The sequence below is a fragment of the Tachyglossus aculeatus genome, chromosome 14, assembly GCF_015852505.1.
Source record: "Tachyglossus aculeatus isolate mTacAcu1 chromosome 14, mTacAcu1.pri, whole genome shotgun sequence".
NCBI classification, from domain to species: Eukaryota; Metazoa; Chordata; class Mammalia; order Monotremata; family Tachyglossidae; genus Tachyglossus; species Tachyglossus aculeatus.
The window spans coordinates 17276229-17300539 of NC_052079.1; the positions used below are offsets into that span (position 1 = coordinate 17276229).

Below are 24311 nucleotides of genomic sequence, written 5' to 3' on the forward strand. Positions count from 1 at the left end.
CCTCCACAAAGCTGGCAGTCAGCCCGGAGAGAGACCAAAGCATCTATTATGTAGCACCAAGCGCTTGGCTACCACTGCATCTGCACAGATAAAGGCATTCAAGACGAACATCTCATTTCACCATACAACTCATTCACTGCTCTGAGCCGCTCCCTGAGAGGAACTGACAGGTGGAGAAAGGGTGACATGAAACAAAGAGAACAGTTATTACAGAACAAAGAAAGGACATGAGCCCCAGCACACCCTCACGTTCTGCTCTCCCTCTCAGCCAAAAAAACCCCCAGTTGACTCCCATTAGAAGTCAGTGGAGGTTTAGTCCTGTCTCCAGAAAATGGGGCTACAGCTGGGGGAGTTACTGGCCGCCCACCTCTGAGATCCCTGATATTTAGGAAATGTCATAGCTGTGAGCCCATGGCTTAGGAAATGGGGTAGAGTCCAAATGGAAAAGCAGGCACTGCCAGGACCTCCAAAACTTGGTAGTTCCTGGTTATGGGAAGCACTTACATAGTTTTACAGGTGCCATTCTTGAGTCTTCTCCCGCCAAAACCCTGAGACAGAGATAAAAGCGGAGAATGCTGGCTGGTTGGGCAGGATGCAAAATAAAAGTCATGCAGCTGGTTTCAGATCCAAAGAAAACATGTCGTCTCCCCCCTGGCCCAGGCCCAAGATGATCCACAGTGGGGCCAAATTCGCCCAAAGACCAGGCTTGGGGGGAACTACAGAAAACCCTAGACCAGAGGCTTAAAAGGGAACCTGGTGACATCAAGCAGTCAATCAATCAAGCAATCATTGGCATTTATTGAGCACTTATTGGGTGCAGAGCACTTGGTAGGGGGCATTCATTAAGCACTTACCATGTGCCAGGGACTGTACTAAGCACTGGGGTGGGTACAAGCATATCAGGTGGGATAATAATAATAATTCTCGCCCTCTAGACGGTAAACTCATCGTGGGCAGGGAACATGCCTATTAGTCCTGTTGTATTGTATTCTCCCAAGCACTAGAGGAGGAGGCAGACATTGTTGTAAGGAAATAAATTACAGCTATGTAGTAAATGCTGTGGGGCTGAGGGAGGGGTGAAATAAGGGGGCAAATCCAAGTGGAAGGGCAAAGCAGAAGGGAGTGGGAGAAGAGGAAATGAAGGTCTAGTGGAGGAAGGCTTCTTGAGGAGATTTACCTTCAGTAAGGCTTTGAAGGTGAGGATAGTGATCGTCTGTCTGTTGGTTATGAATGCCGGTGACCCATTTGTTGATGATGAAAATGACCAGGCAACTCTCAGCATCATTAACGTCATCAATCGTATTTATTGAGTGCTTACTGTGTGCAGAGCACTGTACTAAGCGCTTGGGAAGTACAAGTACAAGTGCAAGTTAGCAACATATAGAGACAGTCCCTACCCAACAGTGGGCTCACAGTCAGCAGCTCAGCTGACCTGAAATCTTTACTTGTTCACCCACCTTGGACAGTGCTGAGCCTGATGTAGGCTGAGAAATCACAACTTAATCCATTATTGGCCAAAAGGCAATCACAACTTTTCACCCAATGGGAATGAAAGCCATTAGCTAAGGCGCTTATATTTGTCTTACAAGTCACAGACTCAGAACTTTAATTCCAGTAAAATTATGGGGTTAAAATTTTATTCTTACCCAAATTTTTGGAGATATTGAATTTAGAGTAATGCATCAACCCCACAACAACATTTCTACCTTATTTCATAAATAAAACAGAACATTGAAAAATGAGTTTGAAGAAAGCGGCATGGCCTAGTGGAAAGAGTAAGAGTCCCTGGATTGTAATCCCGCCTCAGTCACTTGCCTACTGTGTGACCTTGGACAAGTCACTTAGCTTCTCTGGGCCTGAGTTTCTTCATCTGTAAAATGGGGATTCAGTGCCTGTTTTCCCTCCTACTCCGAATGCTAGTCCCATGAGGGTCAGAGCCCATGTCTGACCGTATTATTATTATTACTAATGTTATATTTGTTAAGCTCTTACGATGAGTCAAGCACTGTTCTAAGTGCTGGGGTAGATACAAGTTAATCAGGTTAACTAGGGAAGCAGAGTGACCTAACAGGTAAAGCACGGGCCTCTGAGTCAGAAGGACCTGGATTCTAATTCCAGTCTCCTCCTCTTGTCTGCGGTATGACATTGGGCAAGTCACTTAACTTCTCTGTGCCTCAGTGACCTCATCTGTAAAATGAGGATTAAGAATGTGAGTCCCATGTGGGACAGGAACTGTGTCCAACCTAATTACCTTGTATCTATCCCCTGGCACATAGTAAGCACTTAACAAATAGCACTTAAAAATAAAAGTCCTCGTCCTAAACAGGGATTATCTTGTATCTATTTCAGTGTTTGGCAGGCACTAAGCACTTAAGAAATACCTCCATCATTATTAAAATGGTCAGCGAGGGAAAGAAATAGAAAATATTGATTTTGAGAAGTACTTCTGAACCTAGGAAAATCTCTAAACATTTAATTTCATAAGTGGGTGTGAGAAGAGAGATTCTCATGCATGTATACATCCAAGACAAAAACCATACTCTTCTCTCTGTCCCAAGCCAAAAATTGCTCTGCTAATCTCTAACCTCTTCTGAAGTCTCAAATCATTTTGTTTTAGTTATAGGAGACTGAAATAATCATTGATGCATAGTTTTGTGGTGTTTACGGTCTATTTGATTCTGAGCATTTCTAAAATAATAAAATACCAGGGCAGGTAATAAACCAAAAATTTAAAAAAATTGCTCTTTAGGAAAGGGGACAATGAACACTGCTGTAAGATGAGTCACTTTCCCAACTCGTATTTGCGGGATCAAACCTAAGTCTCAATTTAATTGATTTTTCCCTGAGTTTTCTAAGGAAATAAAAAGATTAAGGAGATGAAAGAGAAAATGTCTGCAGCTTTCAGGGGGGTCCAACTAAATTGCTATAAATTGATGGGAGGCCCCTGGTATCACTTTACCTTGCTTTAAAACTCTTTTTTTAATGGCATTTGTTAGATAAATAGTATGTGCCAGGCACTTTACTGATCTCTGGGTACCTACAAAATAATCAGGTTGGACACAAGCCCTGTGTCACTTGGGCTTACAGTCTAAGTTGGCGGGAGGACGGATATTGAATTCCCATTTTGCTGATGAGATAAATGAGGCCCAAAGAAGTTAGGGAGTCAAAGAACCTGGGTTTTAATCCCAACTCTAACACTTGATCAATCAATCAATGGTACTTATTAGGTGTTTACTCTGTACAGACCATGATACTTAGCACTTGGGAGAGTGCAATATAAACAGAGTTAGTAGACACGTTCCCTGCCCGCAGTGAGCTTACAGTCAAGAGGACTTGCCTGCCACTTTTCTACTAGGTGACCGTGGGCAAGCCACTTAACTTCTCCGTGCCTCAGTTTCTTCAACTAAAATGGTGATTCGGTATTTAGACTGTGAGCGCTAGGTAGGTCAGGGACTACGTCCAACCTGATAAGCTTGTATTTACTCCAGCGCTTAGTACGGTGCTTGACATATAGAAATCACTTAAAAAATACCATTAAAAAATGTTTTGACAAATGAGGGAACTGAGGCACAGAGAAGTGAAGTGACTTGCCCAAGATCACACAGCAGGCAAATGGCAGAGTCAGGATTAGAACCCAGCTCCTCTGAGTCATAGTCCAGAGCTGCTGCCTCTTGTCTTGCCCAAAGTCAGGGGGAGTTGACTGAGCACTATCCTGGGGTAGGAGGAAGTAGAATCAGCACCCCTCCGTGAAATTGTGGACAAAGTAGTTTATCATTCAGTACCTCTGTTTCTCTGGCTGTAAAAGGAGAATGGTGGCAGTTAGTACCTGTGGACTTCCCCCACCGGAATGCTGGGAGAAATCAGGAAATGGTGTTTTATAGCTTGGTACCTTGGACTCCCTGGAAGCCAGGCACTCCTGGAGCCGATGCAAACGGTGTCACGTTACGCTCAACAACAGTTTCTTTGACCTAGCCGAACCTCCAACGAAGATTAGAAACCTATTCGGAAAAAGCTTCGACCCGCCTCCAATTTTTAAAAAGGTGCCCTTTGTCTAGGCCCGTGAGACTTTTTCTCCTGCCGTGGCTAGACATTTTTTATTAGGTAAGAAACTTCCGAAGGTGTTTAGAGGAACAAAGGAAGGAGGGCTGTTTCCCTCCTACATAACTAAGCTCGTTTGGGTTTTCTGAAGGAAAGAGCATATGTGGAATGAAGACCTAAGTCCCCAGAACTCTCTTCTTAAACTGTTACAAATTGGGGAAAGGAGTGGGCATCGGGGCTGGGGTTGGCAACATCTGATCCTAAACTATTCTAAACCCAATCTGCCGTCGCTGTAGATCAATCAATCAATCAATCGTATTTATTGAGCGCTTACTGTGTGCACAGCACTGTACTAAGCACTTGGGAAGTACAAGTTGGCAACATATAGAGACAGTCCCTACCCAACAGTGGGCTCACAGTCTAAAAGGGGGAGACGGAGAACAAAACCAAACATACTAACAAAACAAAATAAATAGAATAGAGGTGAAGCAATGTGGCCTAGTGGATAGAGCATAGGCCCAGGAGTCAGAAGGACCTGGATTCTAATCCCGAAACCACCATTTGTCTGTTGCATGAACTGGGCTAATCAATTAACTTCTCTGTGCCTCGGTTACCTCATCTGTACAAGGGGATTAAATACCTGTTCACTTTCACAGCATGGCATAGTGGATAGAGCATAGGCCTGGGTGACAGAACATCATGGGGTTCTAATGTTGTCTCTGCCACTTGTCTGCTGTGTTGCCTTGGGCAAGTCACTTCACTTCTCTGTGCCTCAGGTACCTCATCTGTAAAATGGGGATCGAGACTGTGAGCCCCAGGTGGAACAGGGACTGTGTCCAACCCAATTTGCTTGTAACCACCCCAGCGCTTAATATGTCGCCTGGCACATAGTAAGAGCTTAACAAATGCCATAATTACTATTATTAATTATTATTCTCTCTTACACCTTGAGCCCCAGGTGGGACAGGGAGGGATGGGGTCTGACGTGATTATCTTGTAGCTTAGCTGTGTTAACGTGCCACAGTTATTATGTGAGTGAAGAGCTTTAAGAAGAGCATTTGTGCTTTCAAACACCTCAGAGGCTGGCTCCCTATCCCCAAACATTGCAGCAAGACTGTAAGCTCCTTGAGGACAGGAAACATGTCTATCAATCCTTTTATAGTGTACTTTCCCTTGTGTTTAGTGCAGTGCTCTGTACAACATAAGTGCTCAATAAATACAATTAATTGAAATCAAGCAAATCCCCTTCTACACTAAGCTAGTTGTGGGTAGGGAACCTGTGTATGAATTTTATTGTAATTGTAATCCCTCAAGTGCTTATTACAGTGCTCTGCTTACAGTAAGCGCTGATTTTTTTATGGTATTTGTTGAGCGCTCACTATGTGTCAAGCACCGTTCTATGTGCTACGGTAAATACAGCTGAATGAGCTCATTGTGAGCAGGGATTGTCATTGTTTATTGTTTCATTGTTCTTTCCCAAGCACTTAGTACAGTGCTCTGCACACAGTAAGAGCTTAATAAATACGATTGAATGACTGGTTGGACACAGTCCCTGTCCCTCATGGAGCTCACAGTAGTAGGATTGGAGTAGGATTGATTGAGTGATTGATTAACTGATCGATAGAGTCCCCTGGGGATTTGTAAACTGGCTAAATTGTAAACTCTTTGAGGACAAGGATTTTGTATACTAACTCTAATATACTCTCCCCAGAACAGTGCTTTGCACAGAGTAAGCACACAATAAATGCCCTAGATTGATTTTTAAAGTGCTAAAAGTTAGCCCTTTAAATTGAGCCGACATAGTGTTTTAGTGGCTCAATTGAGTTTGAAGCGTTTGTGTACAGGGACACAGAGGTCACCTGATGGAGGTGTTTGAAATGCAGAAGGAAGAATGGAAAAACGTTAGTCCATGAATTCTCGGAGGCAACAGAAAGGTTTTCTTTTGGAGGACCAGGATACCTGAGACACGTTGTAACTGGTGAATGTTAAAATGGTGAGAAAGCAGCATGGCCTAGTGGATAATGAATAGAGCCCAGGCCTGGGAGACAGAAGGACGTGAGTTCTAATCCTGGCTCCTTCACTTGCCTGCTATGAGACCTTCGGTAAATCGCTTAACTTCTCTTTTCTTCAGTTACTTCATCTGCAAAATGGGGATTAAGACCGTGAGCCCCATGCGGGACAGGGACTCTGTCCAACCCGATTTGTTTGCATCTATCCCAGCGCTTAGTACAGTGCTTGGAACATAGTAAGTGTTTAACAAATACCTGAAAAAAAAAGTGGTGGGAAGAAATAGCCAGTTACTTGGAGAGCTAAATGGTTTAAGTTGTTATTCTAGTATATGGACTATTTCGCAGATTGAAAGGCACGCTGTTCCAAGATGATCGGTACCCGGATTTGTTTCGACAGTCCAAAACCAGTTCCAAATAGGACTTTTTAGGCAAAGGGTCAGGACAGACTAGATTTAGGTGTAGATTGAGGTCCGGGGTCTTGGAATTGATAGAGAATTCCGAATCAAATTCTCATCCTTGCACATTCTTAGTGATCACACTTCAAAGATCACGTCATTAAGATGACCCGGCCGTTTTAGCTCATTTCAGTCTCGATGTGAACTCAGTGACCTTAGCTTTAAAAAGAACTTGGAGTCAGAAAGCCAGAAAGCAGTATCTCGGCGCTACATGCTTGATTCAAATTTTAACTAGCAGTTTGGAAAGTATTAACTGCCAAAATTTTCTGGAAAAGACAGTTGAAAAAAATGCTTTGTCAACTAGTGAAAGAGGAATTTCAGGACCAAAGACATTTCCTAAGTGCTAGTAGTGGTCTGGAAGTTCAAAGTGGAAATCATTAGGTCAGTTCTGTATTGCATGTTTTTCAGTAATTGGGTTCCCTACAACAGTATATATGGGTGGATGGATGGGTGATGGATCTGTAGTTTGTTCTATATCTACCCCTTCTGACTTTAAAGATTTATCTTCCTCTCTAGATATTGCTCACAATGCATAGGTAAATAGAGTACTTGTTTTGATACAGCCAGAAAGCTCTTTACGTGGTTGGAAGTCTCAAGAGTCCAGTTTAGACCTGTACTACATTTGGATAAATTCATAAGAATGTCGACCTAATCAATAGTATTTATTGAGCACTTACTGTGTGCGGAGCACAGTACTAAGCTCTTGGGAGAGGACAATATAACGGAGTTGGAAGACGCGCTACCAACCCATAAGGAGCTCACTGTCTAGAGGTGGGGGACAGACACTGAGATAGATTACGGATATGTACATAAGCGCTGTGGGGCTGAGGGTGGGGTGAGTGAAAGGTACAATCCAAGTGTGAGAATGACTCAAGGGGAGGAGGGAGTGGAGGGAATGAGGCCTCAGTAAGTTCTCAATAAATGTGATTGATTGTTGGATTGATTCACTCCAGAGGAGCAAAGGTTGTGAGCTGGGGAGCAGTGGGTGAAGAGAGCAGCTACAGAAGATGGAAAGGGTCAGAGAACTTCTGTTATATTGCTAGATTATGCTTAGTACAGTGCTCTGCACACAGTAAGTGATCAATAAATACGATTAATTGATTGATTGATTCTCTGTAGCACCCCATGGGCAGAGCTGTTTCCGGAGTAGAGGTGGAGGCTGTGAGGTTGTGATGTTTTAACACTGGTAAACGTTTTGCCCAGTGCTTTAATCTGATGATGATGATGATGATGATAATAATAATAATAATAATGATGGTATTTGTTAAACGCTTACTGTGTGCATTGTTCTAAGCACTGGGGAGGTTACAAGGTGATTAGGTTGTCCCAGGGAGGGCTCACAGTTTTAATCCCCATTGTACAGATGAGGTAACTGAGACACAGAGAAGTTAAGTGACTTGCCCAAAGTCAAACAGCTGACAGTTGGCAGAGCTGGAATTTGAACCCATGATCTCTGACTCCAAAGCCCCGTGCTCTTTCCACTGAGCCGTGCTGCTTCTCCGATGATGATGATGATGATGGTATTTGTTAAGCGCTTACTAAGTGTCAGGCACTGTTCTGAGCACTGTGGTAGATATAGGCTAATCATGTTGGACACAGTCCCTGTCCCACATGAGGCTCACAGTCTTAATCCTCATTTTTATAGATGAGGTAACTGAGGCCCAGAGAAGTGAAGTGACTTTCCCAAGGTCGCACAGCAGACAAGTGGACGAGCCAGAATTAGAACACAGGTCCTTCTGATTCCCAGGCCCATGCTCTGTCCACTAGACCACACTGCTTCACATACAGCCCAGGCCAGGGAATGGGACAGTGTGGCCACAACCAGCTCTCCTCTGTGCTGCACACACTCATTCTGTCCCTCTTGGAATTCTTCCCCCATCGCCTTGGGGGCCTGTGAAACAAAAGAAAAGATCACAACTCTGACGTCCACATTTACCCCCCTGAAGATCTGGTGGCCACCTGCCAGAAGCCTGTGGACTAGCCCAAATGGGCCTTAAAATGGAGCAGATGGCAGCCACTCTCATCCTTGTATATTATAAATAGTGCTTTCCTTGAGGGCAGTTTGCTTTAATAATCCAATAAATACTTTGGGAACGATCCCACTTCTGTCTTTACTAGTCAGGTCAAACAGGAAGGCCAAGGAGAGTCGAAAATGAAGACCCCCTCCCTTCTTCTCCCATCCCCAGACCAAGCGGGAATTCCACAGATTTTGCCAAATTTCCCCATAGCTTTATCACTTCTTATGAGCTTCTGTACAAAAATCTCCTAAGCAGGACACGGCCACATGTTTCTAGTTCGGGGTTTCTGGAGTCTTTTTGTGGCCTCCCACCGCTAGAGGGTAGGCAATGCTTAATTTGAAGTGAGAGAGTTGGGATGATGTCACGGATTTTGGAAATAGAATGGCTTTGAATCAATCAATCAATCAATCGTATTTATTGAGCGCTTACGGTGTGCAGAGCACTGTACTAAGCTCTTGGGAAGTACAAGTTGGCAACATACAGAGACGGTCCCTACCCAACAGTGGGCTCACAGTCTAGAAGGGGGAGAAGGCGGAGGGGTGACAACATTGCTGACAACACTGGCAACAGCAACAGTGCTTTTGGAACTACCAACGGCCAGTCCCAGAGTAGCCTACACAAATTTCGCAGGGAGATAAGATAGCCTTCAGCTGAGACGTCTCGGCGGAGAATTCCACCTGGAGAAACAAATGTCTGACAGCGGGGCCGATCCGTAGTCGGAGAGATAGGCATTTCGGAGATTTCTGACATAATTAAGGGGAGCAGCATGGACCATCCCTCTCAGGGTCTCACCTGGAGAGATTCCAGTACTTTACCATCTTGTACATATCTATTCTATTTATTTTATTTTGTTAGTATGTTTGGTTTTTTTTTTTCTCTGTCTCCCCCTTTTAGACTGTGAGCCCAATGTTGGGTAGGGACTGTCTCTATATGTTGCCAATTTGTACTTCCCAAGAGCTTAGTACAGTGCTCTGCACATAGTAAGCGCTCAATAAATATGATTGATTGATTGATTGATTTACCGGTCTCGGCTGTGGGAGGGAAAGTCAAGCAGAGCCCTACCCATTCCATTCCTAGCTTGGGCAGCGGCTAGCGAGTGGAAGGCAATCTGCTACAAGTCAAAACTCAACTGCGTTGGGCAGCAGCAGCATAAGAGAGAGTCGAGGGCGGAGACTTAAGTTTACTGTGCGGAAGGAAGCGATGGTAAACCACTTCTGGATTTTTACCAAGAAAACTCTCCGGGCCCACTACCAGAACGATTGCAGAGGGGCGTTCTGGAAGAGATGTGTCCATGGTGTCACTATGGGTTGGAAATGACTCGATGGCATAAGAAAAGACAAGCATAGACCAGTGGCAAAAGCACAGGCCTCGGAGTCAGAGGACCTGGGTTCTAATCCCGGTTCCACCACTCATCAGCTGTGTGACCTTGGGCAAGTCACGTTTCCTCATCGGCAAAATGGGGATTCAATACCTGTTCTCCCGCCTACTTGGGCCAATCAATCATATTGATTGAGAGTCTAGAGGGGGAGACCGACATTAATATGAATAAATAAGCAACTTCTACTATAGAATTTGAAGCTATTTACATAAGTGCTGTGGGACTGGGAGTGGGGTGAAGAGCAAATGTCCAAAGGACGCAGATCCAAGTGGAGGTCACAGACAAACTTGAGAAGCAGTGTGGCCTAGTGGAAAGAGCGTAGGGCTGGGAGTTTCTTCCTTTTCTACCGAGAAGCATAGTGGCCTGGTAGACTATGCACAGCCTGGGTTCTAATCCCTGCTCCACCACTTGGACAAGTCACCTAACTTCTCTGTGCCTTAGTTTCCTCATCTGTAAAACGGGGTCATATACCTGTTCTCCCTCCCCTCTGGAGTGTAAGCCCCATGTGGGACCAGGAGTTGTGTCTGATCTGATTATCTTGTAGATGCCCCAGTGCTTAGCACCGTTAGCACAATTTAGTAAGCACTTGAAAAATACCGTATGATTACTGAACATTTGGAGTCTAACAATCTATAGCTAATATCATTTCTTTCTCCCTTAAAAAGAGGCAAAAGGAAAATGCTTATAGTGTCAAAAGTCCTTCCGTGGCAAATTCAGTGTCATCCCCTGTCACCCAGTGGTCCAGTACCCCAGGGGAGAGTAGGTGTTTGAAATGTATCTGGTATCAGAAGAAGCATGGCCTAGTGGCTAGAGCCCGGGCCTGGGAATCAGAAGGACCTGAGTTCTAATCCCAGCTTCGCTCTCCTCAGCTGTGTGACCTTGAGCAAGTAATTTCACTTCTCTGTGCCTCAGTTCCCTCATCTGTAAAATGGAAATTAAGACTGTGCTCCCCTTGTGGGACAGGGACCGTGTCTGACCCGCTTTGCTTGTACCCACCCCAGCGCCTAATACGGCGCCGGGGACATAGTATGCGCTTAACAAATACCACGGTTTAATCAGACAAGTTTCTCATCAGCGGAAGTGCGGTGTCTTTCCTTCCCTTTTTATGAATGGCACACAGTGCTTCAGCCCACCAAATCCATTCATAAAAATCGAAACGAAACATAGTCAAACCAAAAGCTTTCTGGGTACGGACCGGAGTCACTGAGGCCAGAGGCTGAAAAAACATTGCGGACGCAACCCCAACTAGCACTGAAAGGATTCAAGAGGCTGAAAAGCCTGAAGTGCCGCGGGAAGGCAGCTGGTAGAATTTCTGCAACACAGTCTCGGCAGACGGCCAGAGCTGGCCCGGTTTCAGACATTGTCTTTCCCTTCATTGAAGTGTCAAGACCTAATTCATGAAACACTGAGAGAGTTGGCAGCTCTTTCAGAAGATCTCATTGACTGGCAGCAAGCGGGACTCTGATGAATGCAGCGTACCAGCCAAAGAAATGGCGGGGTGTGGTTTTTTTGGTGGGGGAGAGAAGGGAGGGATTTTTCACCGATAGGATCATGTCAGTTTGCAAAAATGTCTGAGAGTCTGATGGGGTTTAGGAGTAAACGTGCACAGGTGTAATCAGCTGGAAAATAGAGGGAGGAAGTAGCACAGTCTAGCTGAAAGAGCACAGGCCTGAGAGCAGAGGACCTGGGTTCTAATCGCAGCTCCGCCACTTGCCAGCTGTGTGACCTTGGGCAAGTCACTTAACTCCTGTGTGCCTCAGTTCGCTCATCTGCAAAATGGGGATTCGCTCGTCTACAAAATGGGGATTCAAAACCTGTTCTTCCTCCTACTTAAGACTGTGAACCCCATGGGCGACAGGGACTATATCCATCCTGATTAACTTGGTTCTGCCCCAGAGCTCAGAGTTCTCTGTGCCTCAGTTGCCTCATCTGTAAAATGGGGGTTAAGACTATTAGCCCTAAGTGGGACATGGACTGCGTCCAAGCCAATTTGATTGTATTTTAGTACAGTGCCCGGCATGTAGTAAGCACTTAACAAATACCATAAAAAAAGGAAAGTAAACTTCTCTGTGCCTCAGTTTCCTCATCTGTTAAAATGGAGGGGGTTAAATATCTGTCCTCCCCCCATTCTTAGACTGTGAATCCCATGTGGGACAGGGGCTGTGTCTGACTGGATAATATTGTATCCACCCCAGGGCTTAGTATAGTGATGGCATGTAACAAATACCACAATTACTAGTGCCAAAGTTAATCGTGTTACACCCAGAACAGACTTGTGTTTTGGGGAGAATACTATATCTTCCATTAAATTGGTATATCCAAATCATGTAATAAAAACAAGTGCTAATAGCAGAACGAACTGTATCTGAAATGTAGATTTGCTTAAATCTTGGTATTCTCCCCTTGCATTTGTGTATAATTTTAATATGAAACCTAGGATCTAAATTCAATGAAAAGTTTTTACCCAAATTTGACTTTTTCCCTTTTTTCTTTTCCTCAGCCACAACAGGTGGTTCAGAAGAAGCCTGCTCAGGTAAGAAGCACTGATTTTGTTATTTTCACCCCTCAGGACCGTTGCCCAGGAGACTCAAAAAATGAAACAAAAAACATTCAGCATAAAAATCACCAAAAACTAATATCCTTTAACTTGGGATATTATTTAAATTCACAAAGCACTATTCTCAAAAAATGTGCCCTATTTAAAATTATGAAACTCTTTGTGACAAAGGCAGAAAGTTGACAAGTAATAATAACAGCAAGTTGACAAATGAGGTTCTACTATTACCACCATTAATAATTGTGGTATTTGTTAAGTGCTTATTATGTGCCAGGCACTGTACTAAGCGCTGGGGTGGATACGAGCCAATCGGATGGGACACAGTCCCTGTCCCACAAGGGGCTCACAGTCTTAATCCCCATTTTACACATGAGGTAATTGAGGCACAGAGAAGTGAAATGACTTACCCAAGGTCTCACAGCAGATGAGTGGCAAAACAACTCTAAACACTCTCCTTGAGGTTTTTCAATAATAGAAGCAGTGTGACCTAGTGGCTAGAGCCCGGACCTAGGAGGCGAAAGGACCTGGGTTCTAATCCTGGCTCTGACATTTGAAACTTCACTGGGCCTCATTTCCCTCATTAGAGAAGGAGCGTGGCCCAGTTGAAAGGCACGGGCTTGGGAGTCTGGGGTCATGGGTTCAATTCCCGGCTCTGCCACTTGTCAGCTGTGTGACTTTGGGCAAGTCACTTCACTTCTCTGGGCCTCAGTTCTCTCATGTGTAAAATGGGGATTAAGACTGTAAAACCCAGGTGAGACAACCTGATCACCTTGTATCCTCCCCAGCACTTAGAACAGTGCTTTGCACATAATCAGTGCCTAACAAATGCCATTATTATTATTATTGTTATTATTTGCAAAATGAGGATTCGGTACCTGTTCTCCCTCCTGCTTAGACTGTGAACCTCATGTGGGGCCTGATAATCCCATATCCACCCCAGCGCTTAGTGCTTGGCACATAGTAAGCGCTTAATTAACAAGGACCACAGTAATTATTATTCCTTACCTGTAAAGTGGGAATAATGGCTCCTGCTCACAGAGCTGGAGCTGCTGAAAAGCCATGGCCACAAGGCAAGCCAATCAATCAATCAATCATATCATATCTATTGAGCGCTTACAGCATGCAGAGTACTGTACTAAGCGCTTGGGAGAGTACAGTACAACAATAAACCGATACAGTCCCTTCCCACAGCTATATGGATACTTCCAGAAAGCAAATTCTCCTGAGCCCCACTGCCTTGGGGAGAACCTATCCAGAGTTCAAATTGTATTTCCCCTCTAACTGTGGTCCCGTTTTCTCACTCATCCTTGGCACGCTATGGCTATCGCTTTCCAAAGACCTGATTTTTTTTTTAATGGTATTCGTTAGATGCTTACTACGTGCCAGGTACTGTGCTAAGCACTGAGGTAGTTACAAACTAATCAGGTTGGACACAGTCCCCGTCTCACATGGGGGTTCACAGTCTTAATTCCCATTTGAGGTACCTGAGGCACAGAGAAGTGAAATGACCTGCCCAAGCAGTCAAAGCAGACAAAGCGGCGGAACTGGGATGAGAACCTGGTTTCTTTTCACTCCCAGGCCCGTGTTCTATCCACCGGGCTAAGCTGCTTCTCATTAATTATGTAATTTAGTAACAAAACCTATGCTAGACTCAGAAATGGGCCCTCAGCCACTGAGGAAGCTGGAATTGTCACTGAAGGGGCTCAACTCCAATTCTCTCTGAATTTCTTTTTTGCAGCATTTGTTAAGCATCTACTGTGTGGCCGGCACTGTATTAAGTGCTGGGGTCAATACAAGCTAATCCGGTTGGACGCAGTCTATGTCCCCCATGGGACACTCAGTCATAATCCCCATTTTCCAGATGAGGGAACTGAGACCTGGAGAAGGAAAGTGACTCGTCCGAGGTCACACAGCAGACAAGTGGTGGAGCCAGTAGACATGGGCTTGGGAGTCAGAGGTCATGGGTTCAAATCCCTCCTCCGCCGCTTGTCAGCTGCGTGACTTTGGGCAAGTCACCTAACTTCTCTGTGCCTTGGTTACCTTATCTGGAAAATGGGGATTAAGACTGTGAGCCCCAGGTGGGACAACCTGATCACCTTGTATCCTCCCCAGCGCTTAGAACAGTGCTTTGCACATAGTAAGAGCTTAATAAATGCCATCATGCCATCATACAAATACCTGTATATATGTATATATGTTTGTACATATTTATTACTCTATTTATTTATTTTAATTGTACATATCTATTCTATTTATTTTATTTTGTTAGTATGTTTGGTTTTGTTCTCTGTCTCCCCCTTATAGACTGTAAGCCCACTATTGGGTAGGGACCGTCTCTATATGTTGCCAACTTGTACTTCCCAAGTGCTTAAGTACGGTGCTCTGCACACAGTAAGTGCTCAATAAATACGATTGATTGATTGATTGATCATTATTATTATTATTCTTATTATGTAGCAGGCTGACCCATCTCAGGCAGAAGGGAGGGTAAAGTGGATGTCCAACTTTTCACGCCCCTCAAGGCAGTCATCGGCATCCGGCAACGTAAAGCCTCGGATCGGACGGTTACATTGACCAGCCCATCTGTCTTGCTTTTTAAATTCCTGAATGGCCCTTTAAAGGGAAGGAGTTCAGACTCAGAATTCACAACAAGAACATGAGCTCATGTGGGTTAATCTGAGCTGTCTAAGGAAATAGTGATAAATTATATAAACATGGGGACTACATGGAAGTTCATGGAGGATAATGTAAATCTTATACTACATTCAGAGGAATCTCTTCCTTTTCCATCTGTTCAAAATAGTCTCGCAGATGGCTTTTCCATGTGGCAATCTGGATTACGTTAGAATCGTATCCTTCTTCAGTCAACGGGGCTTTAAGGAGTTACATTCAGATACGGCTACGAGGTATCGAGTGTTCTCCCTTGGTTCCGGCCGATTTGAAGGATGACCGTGTCTAGGGGAAAGATTTCTAGGGTGGGAGCCAGGGGTTCTGGGTTCCAGTTTGGATTCTGCTGCTATTAACAGGGGGAAATCAGTTGCCACCTGGACTTCAGTAGCCTCAGCTGTAGAACAGAGAAGCTGTGTGGCCTAGTGGGTGGAGCCGGGGCCTGGGTGTCAGGCGGACCTGGGTTCTAATCCCAGCTCCGTCACTCATCCGCTGGGTGACCTTGGGCAAGTCACTTCACTTCTCTGGGCCTCAGTTGCCTCATCTGTTAAGTGGGGATTGAGACTGTGAGCCCCAAGTGGGACAAGGACTATGTCCAACCCGATTTGATTGTATCTACTCCAGCGCTTAGTACAATGCCTGGCACATAGTAAGGGCTTAACAAATACAATTTGTTAATAGTAACAAATACCATTATTATTATTATTATTTATTGAACACTTGCTGTGTCCAGAGAACTGAACTGAGGGTCTGTTCATTGTTATATTGTACCCTCCCAAACTCTTGGTATAGTGCTGTGCACACAGTAAGCACTCAATAAATATGATCGAATTGAATGAACCTTAGACACGATCCTCAAACCTCCGGGGACTGACAGTCTGAAGTGGGTAAGGGTTTAGTGACAGACCCGACGGATAAGATGAAATCACATAAATGCAGAACAACATAAAAGGCAACATGAAAGTACGGCACCCTCAAAAGTCTGGGGGTCAAGGTAGTCGAAAACATGGTCACTTCCAAACCGTCCGCTGGTTGTAAAATGTGTACAGGCAGTCAACTGCTCTCATTTATTTCCCTGAAGCTTTAGGAGAAGCGGTCATGGGTTCAAATCCCTGCTCTGCCAATTGTCAGCTGTGTGACTTCGGGCAAGTCACTTCACTTCTCTGGGCCTCAGTTACCTCAACTGTAAAATGGGGATTAATACCGTGAGCCCGCTGTGGGACAACCTGATCACCTTGTAGTCTCCCCAGCGCTTAGAACAGTGCTTTGTACATAATAAGCACTTAATAAATGCCATCGTTATTATTATTATTGAAGCCCTGAGTGTTCGGAGCATGTGAAGAACTGAGAACCGATGTGTCACAATGGGAAAAATGGCAGGTTATACCACTGGTTCACAGGGCAGTTTATGACTTTTTATTCCTTTTTTAATGCAGCGAAACCATTTCAAAGAAGCAGCGTGGCCTACTGGAAAGAGCACAGGCACAGGTTCATTCATTCATTCATTCATATTTATTGAGCACTTACTGTGTGCAGAGCACTGTACTAAGCGCTTGGGAAGTACAAGTTGGCAACATATAGAGACGGTCCCTACCCAACAGTGGGCTCACAGTCTAGAAGGGGCTCACAGTCTAGAAGGGTTCTGATCGCTTGCCCACTGTGTGACCTTGGGCAAGTCATTTCACTTCTCTGTGCCTCAGTTGCCTCACCCGTAAAATGGGGATTCAGACTTTCAGTAGGATATGGACTGGGTCCAACCTGACTATCTTGTATCTTCCCCCTTGCTCAGCAAGATGCCTGGTACATAGTGAGGGCTTAATAAATAGCATTTTAAAAAAAAATTATCAAGGTTTTCAGGAGATGGGTCCTTCCCATACTAGGGACAGAATTTCCCACCCAGTAGATGGATTTCCCCAGACTCCATCAGCAACCTCTGAATTTAAAAGTTGGTGCCTCTAATCACAATGCGTGATCGTCCCAGCAAATTTTACGTGATGAATTCTGAGTCAGTCCAGGCCTCTTAGCCACGAAGCATGTGGGTGGAATCCTAAATCTAATAATAATAATTGCGATATTAAGTGCTATGTGCCAGATACTGTACTAAGCACAGGGTGGATGCAAACACATCAGGTTGGACACAGTCCCTGTCACATCTGGGGCTCACAGTCTTGATCCCCATTTTACAGATGAGGTAACTGAGGCCCAGAGAAGTGAAGTGACTTGTCCAAGGTCACACAGCGGACAGGTGGCAGAGCCAGGATTAGAACTCATGACGTTCTAACTCCCAGGCCCGGGCTCCATCCACTAAACCGTACTAATTCTCTAGAAATACATTCAAAATAAGAGAAAACATCTCCTACCCTGACTTCTTTGGTGTGTTTGCCTTTAGAGAGGGAGAGCAAGATCACAACAGATGCCACTAACTACAAACTGCTAGTGAGTTTCCAAAGACTTAATGGGAAAATAAGAAGCAGCATGGCTTAGTGAATAGAGCACGGACTTGGGGGTCAGTAGGATCTGGGTTCTAACTCTGACCCCAACACTTTTCTGCTGTGTGTTACCTTAGGCAAGTCCCTTAACTTCTCTGGGCCTCAGTTACCTCATCTGTAAAATAGGAATTAAGATTGTAAACTCATTGAGGGCAGGGAATGTGTCTTTTTTTGTTGTATCGTACTCTCCCAAGTGCTTAGTACAGTGCTCTGCACACAGTAAGCGCTCAATAAATGCAATTGAATTAATGAATGAATAACATGGAATTGGTCCAATATGATTAGCTTGTATCTTCTCCAGGGCTTAGTACAGTGCCTATCACATAGTAGGTGCTCAACAAATGTCGTTTAAAAAAAAAAAAAAGCATGTGTCTGAAATCATTAATCTCAGGGATTCACCTTAACTTTTTTTATCCCAAGTCAGTGGAGGGGAAAATCCTCTTGTGAGCTCTACTATATCCTCATTTAAAGTGATGAAGTAAGCAATAAATAGAAATTAGCCCATTTCCTAGTTTTTTAGCCATCTGAAACAGCTGTATCCTCAGCCATGTGGATTACATTCTTAACTTTAATAGAAAGGAAGTTGGGATTTTTTTTTTTTTTTTGTAGAGAAACATCATGAAGGTTATTAGGGCGGGGTTGGAGGGATTGTTTCTAATAGAATTCCTATTTTTATTTTGCCACGAATAGAGTCCATCCTTGGGGGTGGGGGGTTGAAAAGTTTAAAGTTAGGTGTTTAAAAGGAATTTCCACTTTATTGAAAACCTTTTAAAATACTTAACCCTTGGGCCTACAGCTGAGATTGGAAAAGAGAGCTCAGTGATTAGTCAAACATTGCTCCAACATGATTCTCTCACTTCTAGATTAGTCAAATTTAAGAAAACCCTTAAAAGCAAAGGACAAAAGTGTATTAACTCTCGCCTGATTTCCTTCCCTTCTGCTTGTTTTTTGTCCTTTGTCCTTCCGGTCGATACCAAAGAGCTGATGGATAATGGACCTCATCCTTCACCCCTGCTCAAAATTAGAAATTTCCTTCATAGTAAAGTCCTCTAGACTGTAAGCTCGTTGTGGGCAGGGAATGTATCTGGTTTTTGTTGTATTGTACTCTCCCCAGCACTTAATACAGTGATCTGCACCCAGTAAGCACTCAAAAAATACAATTGAATGAATGAACAAAGGTTCCATTGTCCTCTAATTCACCCAGCTTTTTTCCCTGTAGACTGTAAACTCGTTGTGGGAAGGGAACTCTGCCGAATTGTACTCTCCCAAGCTCTTAGTACAGTGCTCCACATACAATAATCCCTCAACAAATTCCAGTGATCATCATGAAGAAACTCCTCTTGTGGGTGGCATGCATTATGTCAAAGGAAGCTCGGAAAGACTTAGTTATCGTGCTTTTTTTAAAAGCAAATGTTGAATGTTTTCACAAAGACTTCAAGGGCAATTGTAAGGATGTTTATATTTCAGACAACCTAAACATTGTTTGGAACAGAATGAGAGATTTCATTTTGGAGTAACAGCACGTTGATGAATTGCAGCCAAAATCTCCTTCAGAAAGGAGGTAGTTGGAATCTGTGACTTTTGCCCTTTTTTTTTCGTCTAGACACAAAAAGGAGAGACAGAGAACACATTCTAACTCCAAAAATTAACCTTGAATGTAGAGAGGCCGGTTAATGCAGGAAGATGAATAGCTCCTAATAATAATGCCTCCTGGCAGATAAGCTTTTGCCATCCCCATCTCCTTGAGGCTAGTAATGCTTCTCTCCCGGGAGCAATTAAGTGCTGACTTTCCTGGCTCTAGTCCCTCTGATCTTCCCAGAGAAGATGGGTGGGAAGCATTTCTGTGCCTTGTTGAAAATTTTCTTATTTACAGAGCTGTAGAATAGTAAATGGATCCTGGCTATATGTACGTGTGCGTGCGTGTGTGTATTTTCCCTTGGTACAAGGAATCCAGGTTTTTATTGAAGCATTTCTGTGTCTTGTGAAAAATTTTCATATTTACAGGGCTGTAGAATAGTAAATGGATAGATAGATAGATTAGATAGATAGATAGATTTTCCTTTGCAGATTTTTATTTCAGAGCTGCTCTCTGACAGGAGTCAACAAGGAGAAGGGGAGTGATGTAGAAATACCATCTGGCTTTGTGGGGAAAGAAATCCTGGGGCCTCAAAAAAATGTACAAAAAAAAAGGGGGGGGGAGCCTTTGAATTCTCATGGGTCTGGAAGGAACCCAGAGAGGAAAGGGGAAAGAGGGTGGGAGGGGAGTGTGGGAGAGAAGGAAGCCAATCTAAACAGCTATTAGCAGTTACTGCTGGTTGTGTAAGCAGATGAAATACTTAACAGTTGTATTAAAGGGATATTGGCAGAGTAGAAAGTCAGCTGTTTCTTGGCAGAGGGAGTCTTGTTGTTCAGATGACATAACTTCTAAACAGAAGCGAAAGAACATCGCTCAGTTGGTCGCTGTTTATAAACCCCAAGCAGGTCAAAGATTCAGGTTTCTGGGTTTGAAATACTTGGCTTAGAGTTGTTGTTATTTTTAGCTCTGTTACTGCATTTCCACCTCTGCAGTCTCCTTGGGACTTTTTTCTTTTAATGATATTTGTTCAGCACTTATTATGTGGCAGGCACTGTACTAAACGCTGGGGTTGCTACAAGCTAATCAGGTTGGAAACAGTCCACGTCCCAAGTGGGGCTCACAGTCTTAATCTTTGTTTTGCAGATGAAGTAACTGAAGCACAGGGAAGTTGTAGCTTGCTCTAGGTCACACAGCGGATAAGTGCTGGAGCAAGATTAGAACCCAGGTCCTCTCACTCCCAAGCCTGTGTGCTCTTTCCAGTGAGCCACACTGCTTCTCGATTTCAAACTGTGTGGGGTTTGATTTTAAAATGGGACTGGGAGGGAATTCTTCTTTATCACTGGCGGAAAAAAAAAAGTGGACTGCTTTTGGGATGTGTGGGATTCTCCCAGTAGTCTGGTGGAGGGGTTCAGATCTCATTTCATGAGTCATTTCACGAGTAAGGGACTAAGCACCAAAGTCTTCGTAAAAAGTGCTAAGTTTTTAAAATGAGGATCAACAAACTCAAAAATAAAATACATCCTCTAGACGGTAAGCTTGTTTTGAGCAGGGAATGCATCTGTTACGCTGTTGTATTGTACTCTCTCAAGCGCTTAGTACAGTGCCCTGCATGCAGCAAGCACTCAATAAATACAGTTGATTGATTGATGTGCTCAGCACCCCCCTTCAGTATAACGCATTAGTATTACTATTATAGAAAATGTGACTCGCCAGCAAAGGAAAATACAAGTGGTTGACTCTTCATAGGGAATTCATTAATAACTTTTACCCCAGAATAACCCTAAATAATACCCCATACATTGTAAGCTCATTAGGCCATCGTATGGTCTAACGGAATGGCAGAACACTGAACGTTTGCTTTTTTCTAAATGAATCATCCCATTGTTCATTGCAGTGGAATCTTCCCCAGAAAATCTGTCTCTGTGCCCTGGGTTTATTACGCACTAAATACCTGGTGCCCACTAAATATAAGATTCATGGCTCAAAAAAAGAAGTAACCAGAAATGGAAGCCGTGTGAATGTTCAGTTAAACCCACCTCCGTCTGATCATTTGGGATAGGGATTATTAGATCATCCCTTGTTTTCTCTTCTTCAAGCCAGGACACAGAAACTGGTGTAACCGTTCCCATCGGCAAAAAGGAAGGGGAAAGATAGGCTCTGCCACTTCCCACTATGTGACCTGGGGCAACTCACTGATCTTCTCACTGTCCCAGTATCTTCATCTGTAAAATCAGTCAACCAATCACTGGCATTTATCGAGCGCTCACTGTGTGCACAGCACTGTACTAGACGGTGAGAAATTTCTGTGGAGGGATGCAATGAAGCCCGAGTTCAGCAGGGTCAACAGGAAGGAAGAAGAAGCAGTGTGGTGTGGTGGAAAGAGCATGGGATTGGGAGACAGCCAGCCTGGGTTCTAATCCTCATGCCACCATTCATTCATTCATTCAATCGCATTTATTGAGCGCTTGCTGTATGCAGAGCACTGTACTAAGCGCTTGGAAAGTGCAGTTCGGCAACAGAGACGATCCCTACGCAACCCCACTTGCCACCTATGTGACCTACAGTGCTTTGCACATAGTAAGCGCTTAATAAATGCCATTATTATTATTAACTAATGTAACTTCTGTGTGCCTCAGTTTCCTCACCAGGAAAATGGGGATTAAATACGTATTCTCCCTCCCCATTGCACTGTGAGTCTCAGGTGAAACAGGGACTGTGTCCAACCTGATTATCTTGTATCTATTCCAGTGCCTAGCACATAGTAAGAGTTCAACAAATATTAAACTGTGAGAAGTATACATTGGTGGGCCTCCCATACTGAACCAACAAGAAAGATAAATAATTCATAAGTCTGGATTTCAGTTACAGCGGCTTCGATCAGTCAATCGATTTTATTTTTTGAGGGCTTACTGTGTGCAGAGCACTGTACTAAGCTCTTGGGAGAGTACGCTATAACAATATAACAGAATTGGTGGAAACATTTACTATTGCCTGCCATAGAGATGTTGATTTCTTAAGGGGTTTGGGCGTGGCTCAGTGGAAAGAGCCTGGGCTTTGGAGTCAAAGGTCATGAGTTCAAATTCCAATTTTTGTCAGCCGTGTGACTTTGGGCAAGTCACTTAACTTCTCTGTGCCTCAGTTACCTCATCTGTAAAATGGGGATTAAAACTGTGAGCCCCCCGTGGGACAACTTGATCAACTTGTTACCTCCCCAGCACTTAGAGCAGTGCTTTGCACATACTAAGCGCTTAATAAATGCCATCATTATTATTTTTATTATTAAGGTGAGTGTCTAAAGGGAAGCCGGGATCAGAAGAACGAAAGCACAAAATGGGGCTTAGGAGTTCAACTCCCCTCTTGGTTCCTCAAAGACTTTAAGAGAAGCGGTGTGGCGTAGTGGGTAGAGCAGAGGGTAGCAGTCAGAAGGACCTGTGTTCAAATCCCAGCTCCACCTTTGTCTACTGTTGGACACCCTGGACCCGTCAGTTCACTTCTCTGTGCCTCAGGTACATCATCTGTGAAATGGGGATTAAGGCTGTGAGCCCTATGCAGGACAGGGACTGATTAGCTTGCATCTACCCCAACGCTTAGTACAGTGCCTGGCACAAAGTAAGCATTTAACAAATAAATACTATTAAAAAAAATGGCAGGCACGGCCCCCAAGGCAAGGACATGCTTCCAAGAACAGGTTCGAGCATTGTGTGTTCTTGATGTGAAAAGGGTGATTGCAAAGGCAAGATAAGGCCCACAGTCCATAAATCTCTCTCTTCATCTTAGGCCCCTAGAAAAAGCGTTTCAGTCACAACATTTGCATCAGGAGTTCCTGGACTAGGCGGCTGCATGGTTCATGTATGTTCCATATAAAGGGGGAGAAGAAATTGCCCTAAAGTGATTCTAGTTGGAGGAAATAATCACTTTCCATTAAGTGAAACAGCCCCAATCCGTTTTAAATGAAAATATCTGACAGAGGAAGAAGAAAGCCCCACTTTGTGGTAATGAGAGTCACTTAGCAGATGGAACTCAAACGCTCCATTCCTTTTCCCTTTTCGGTGCCGGTGGTGGCAGAGATCTTTCTGCTCCTGAGCCGATGGCAGGGACCAGGGACGCTGAGAAATTTGAAAAACCCTTGAACATGTCACTCCGCCGCCCTAGGAGCTGAACGTATTTAAGATGACAAAAGAAAAGGGGGGTAGGCCATTAAACCATAACTACTCTTTTTGGATTACCAGGTATTTGCAGATTTATTGGCAAGATGGCTTAAATTACGGATATGTTTTTAGCCCGCAGCATTGCGTAGTAAAAGAGCAGGAAGCAGCATTCTGAGCAGTAAAAAAGAAAAAAAAAAACCTTATTAAAACCAACACCAACTTGTGTGATTTTTGCACTCGCCGGACTACACAACCTTCATGGTTCTAGGATCAATGAAATATGCGGTGCAACTATCATCCACTTCCCCATTCCCCATTCGGAATCCCCAGCCTGCGGATCCGCTGTTTAGTCTGAAACTGAAAATTAAACCCAGAACTTCAGCTCTCTGTGTTTCCGTGCCAGCACACAACCTCGCCAGTGTCTGTGTGGTAAGAGCTATGATTAAACTCTTCAGACATTTTTCAAAGCATTTTACAAGGCCGCCAAACATTAGTGTGTTTCACAAAAAAAAAAAACAAAAACAATTAACTGCTTTACAGCACAAAGTAGATCCCACGAGAACTCCACTGAGCCGAATCAAAAGGGAGGTGAGAGTTCCAAAATATGTTTTTGATTCTTTGGGACCCTTCCAAACTCCTTTTCAGGAGTAGAATTCCAAGCGAGCAAGAGTCGTCCCTTTGTGAGCTGGTATAAAAGGTAAAATCCATGAAATTGTCCATCACCGTAAAGTTTTCCAATTTAACTCTCCTTCCCTTCTCCCTCACCAGTTTCCCTTCCTCCTCCCTTCTGCCCCCCTACCCCACCCACACAAAACCAAAATAATGCCTTCCTCTTCTGCTGCAAGGATCCGTTTTCTTCATCGCTGTCTAGAGGCCTTCGTGGCCAATGGGTTATAAAAATATCACTGAGCACTTCCACTGTGAAAGACCCTCCTTATACCTTACCTTCCTGAAGGCGCTCGCCAGTGGGTAAAGC

At 44.0% G+C, this 24311-nt stretch overlaps 1 protein-coding gene across 1 annotated transcript in view; it reads left to right on the top strand.

The window, feature by feature from the left end:
• The window catches only part of HMGA2 (high mobility group AT-hook 2), a 141828-nt gene that overhangs the window by 109863 nt on the left and 7654 nt on the right, over positions 1–24311 (top strand). The window contains 2 exon segments of the mRNA XM_038756901.1: positions 12399–12431; positions 12847–12848. Coding sequence (XP_038612829.1) covers positions 12399–12431; positions 12847–12848 — 35 coding nt within the window.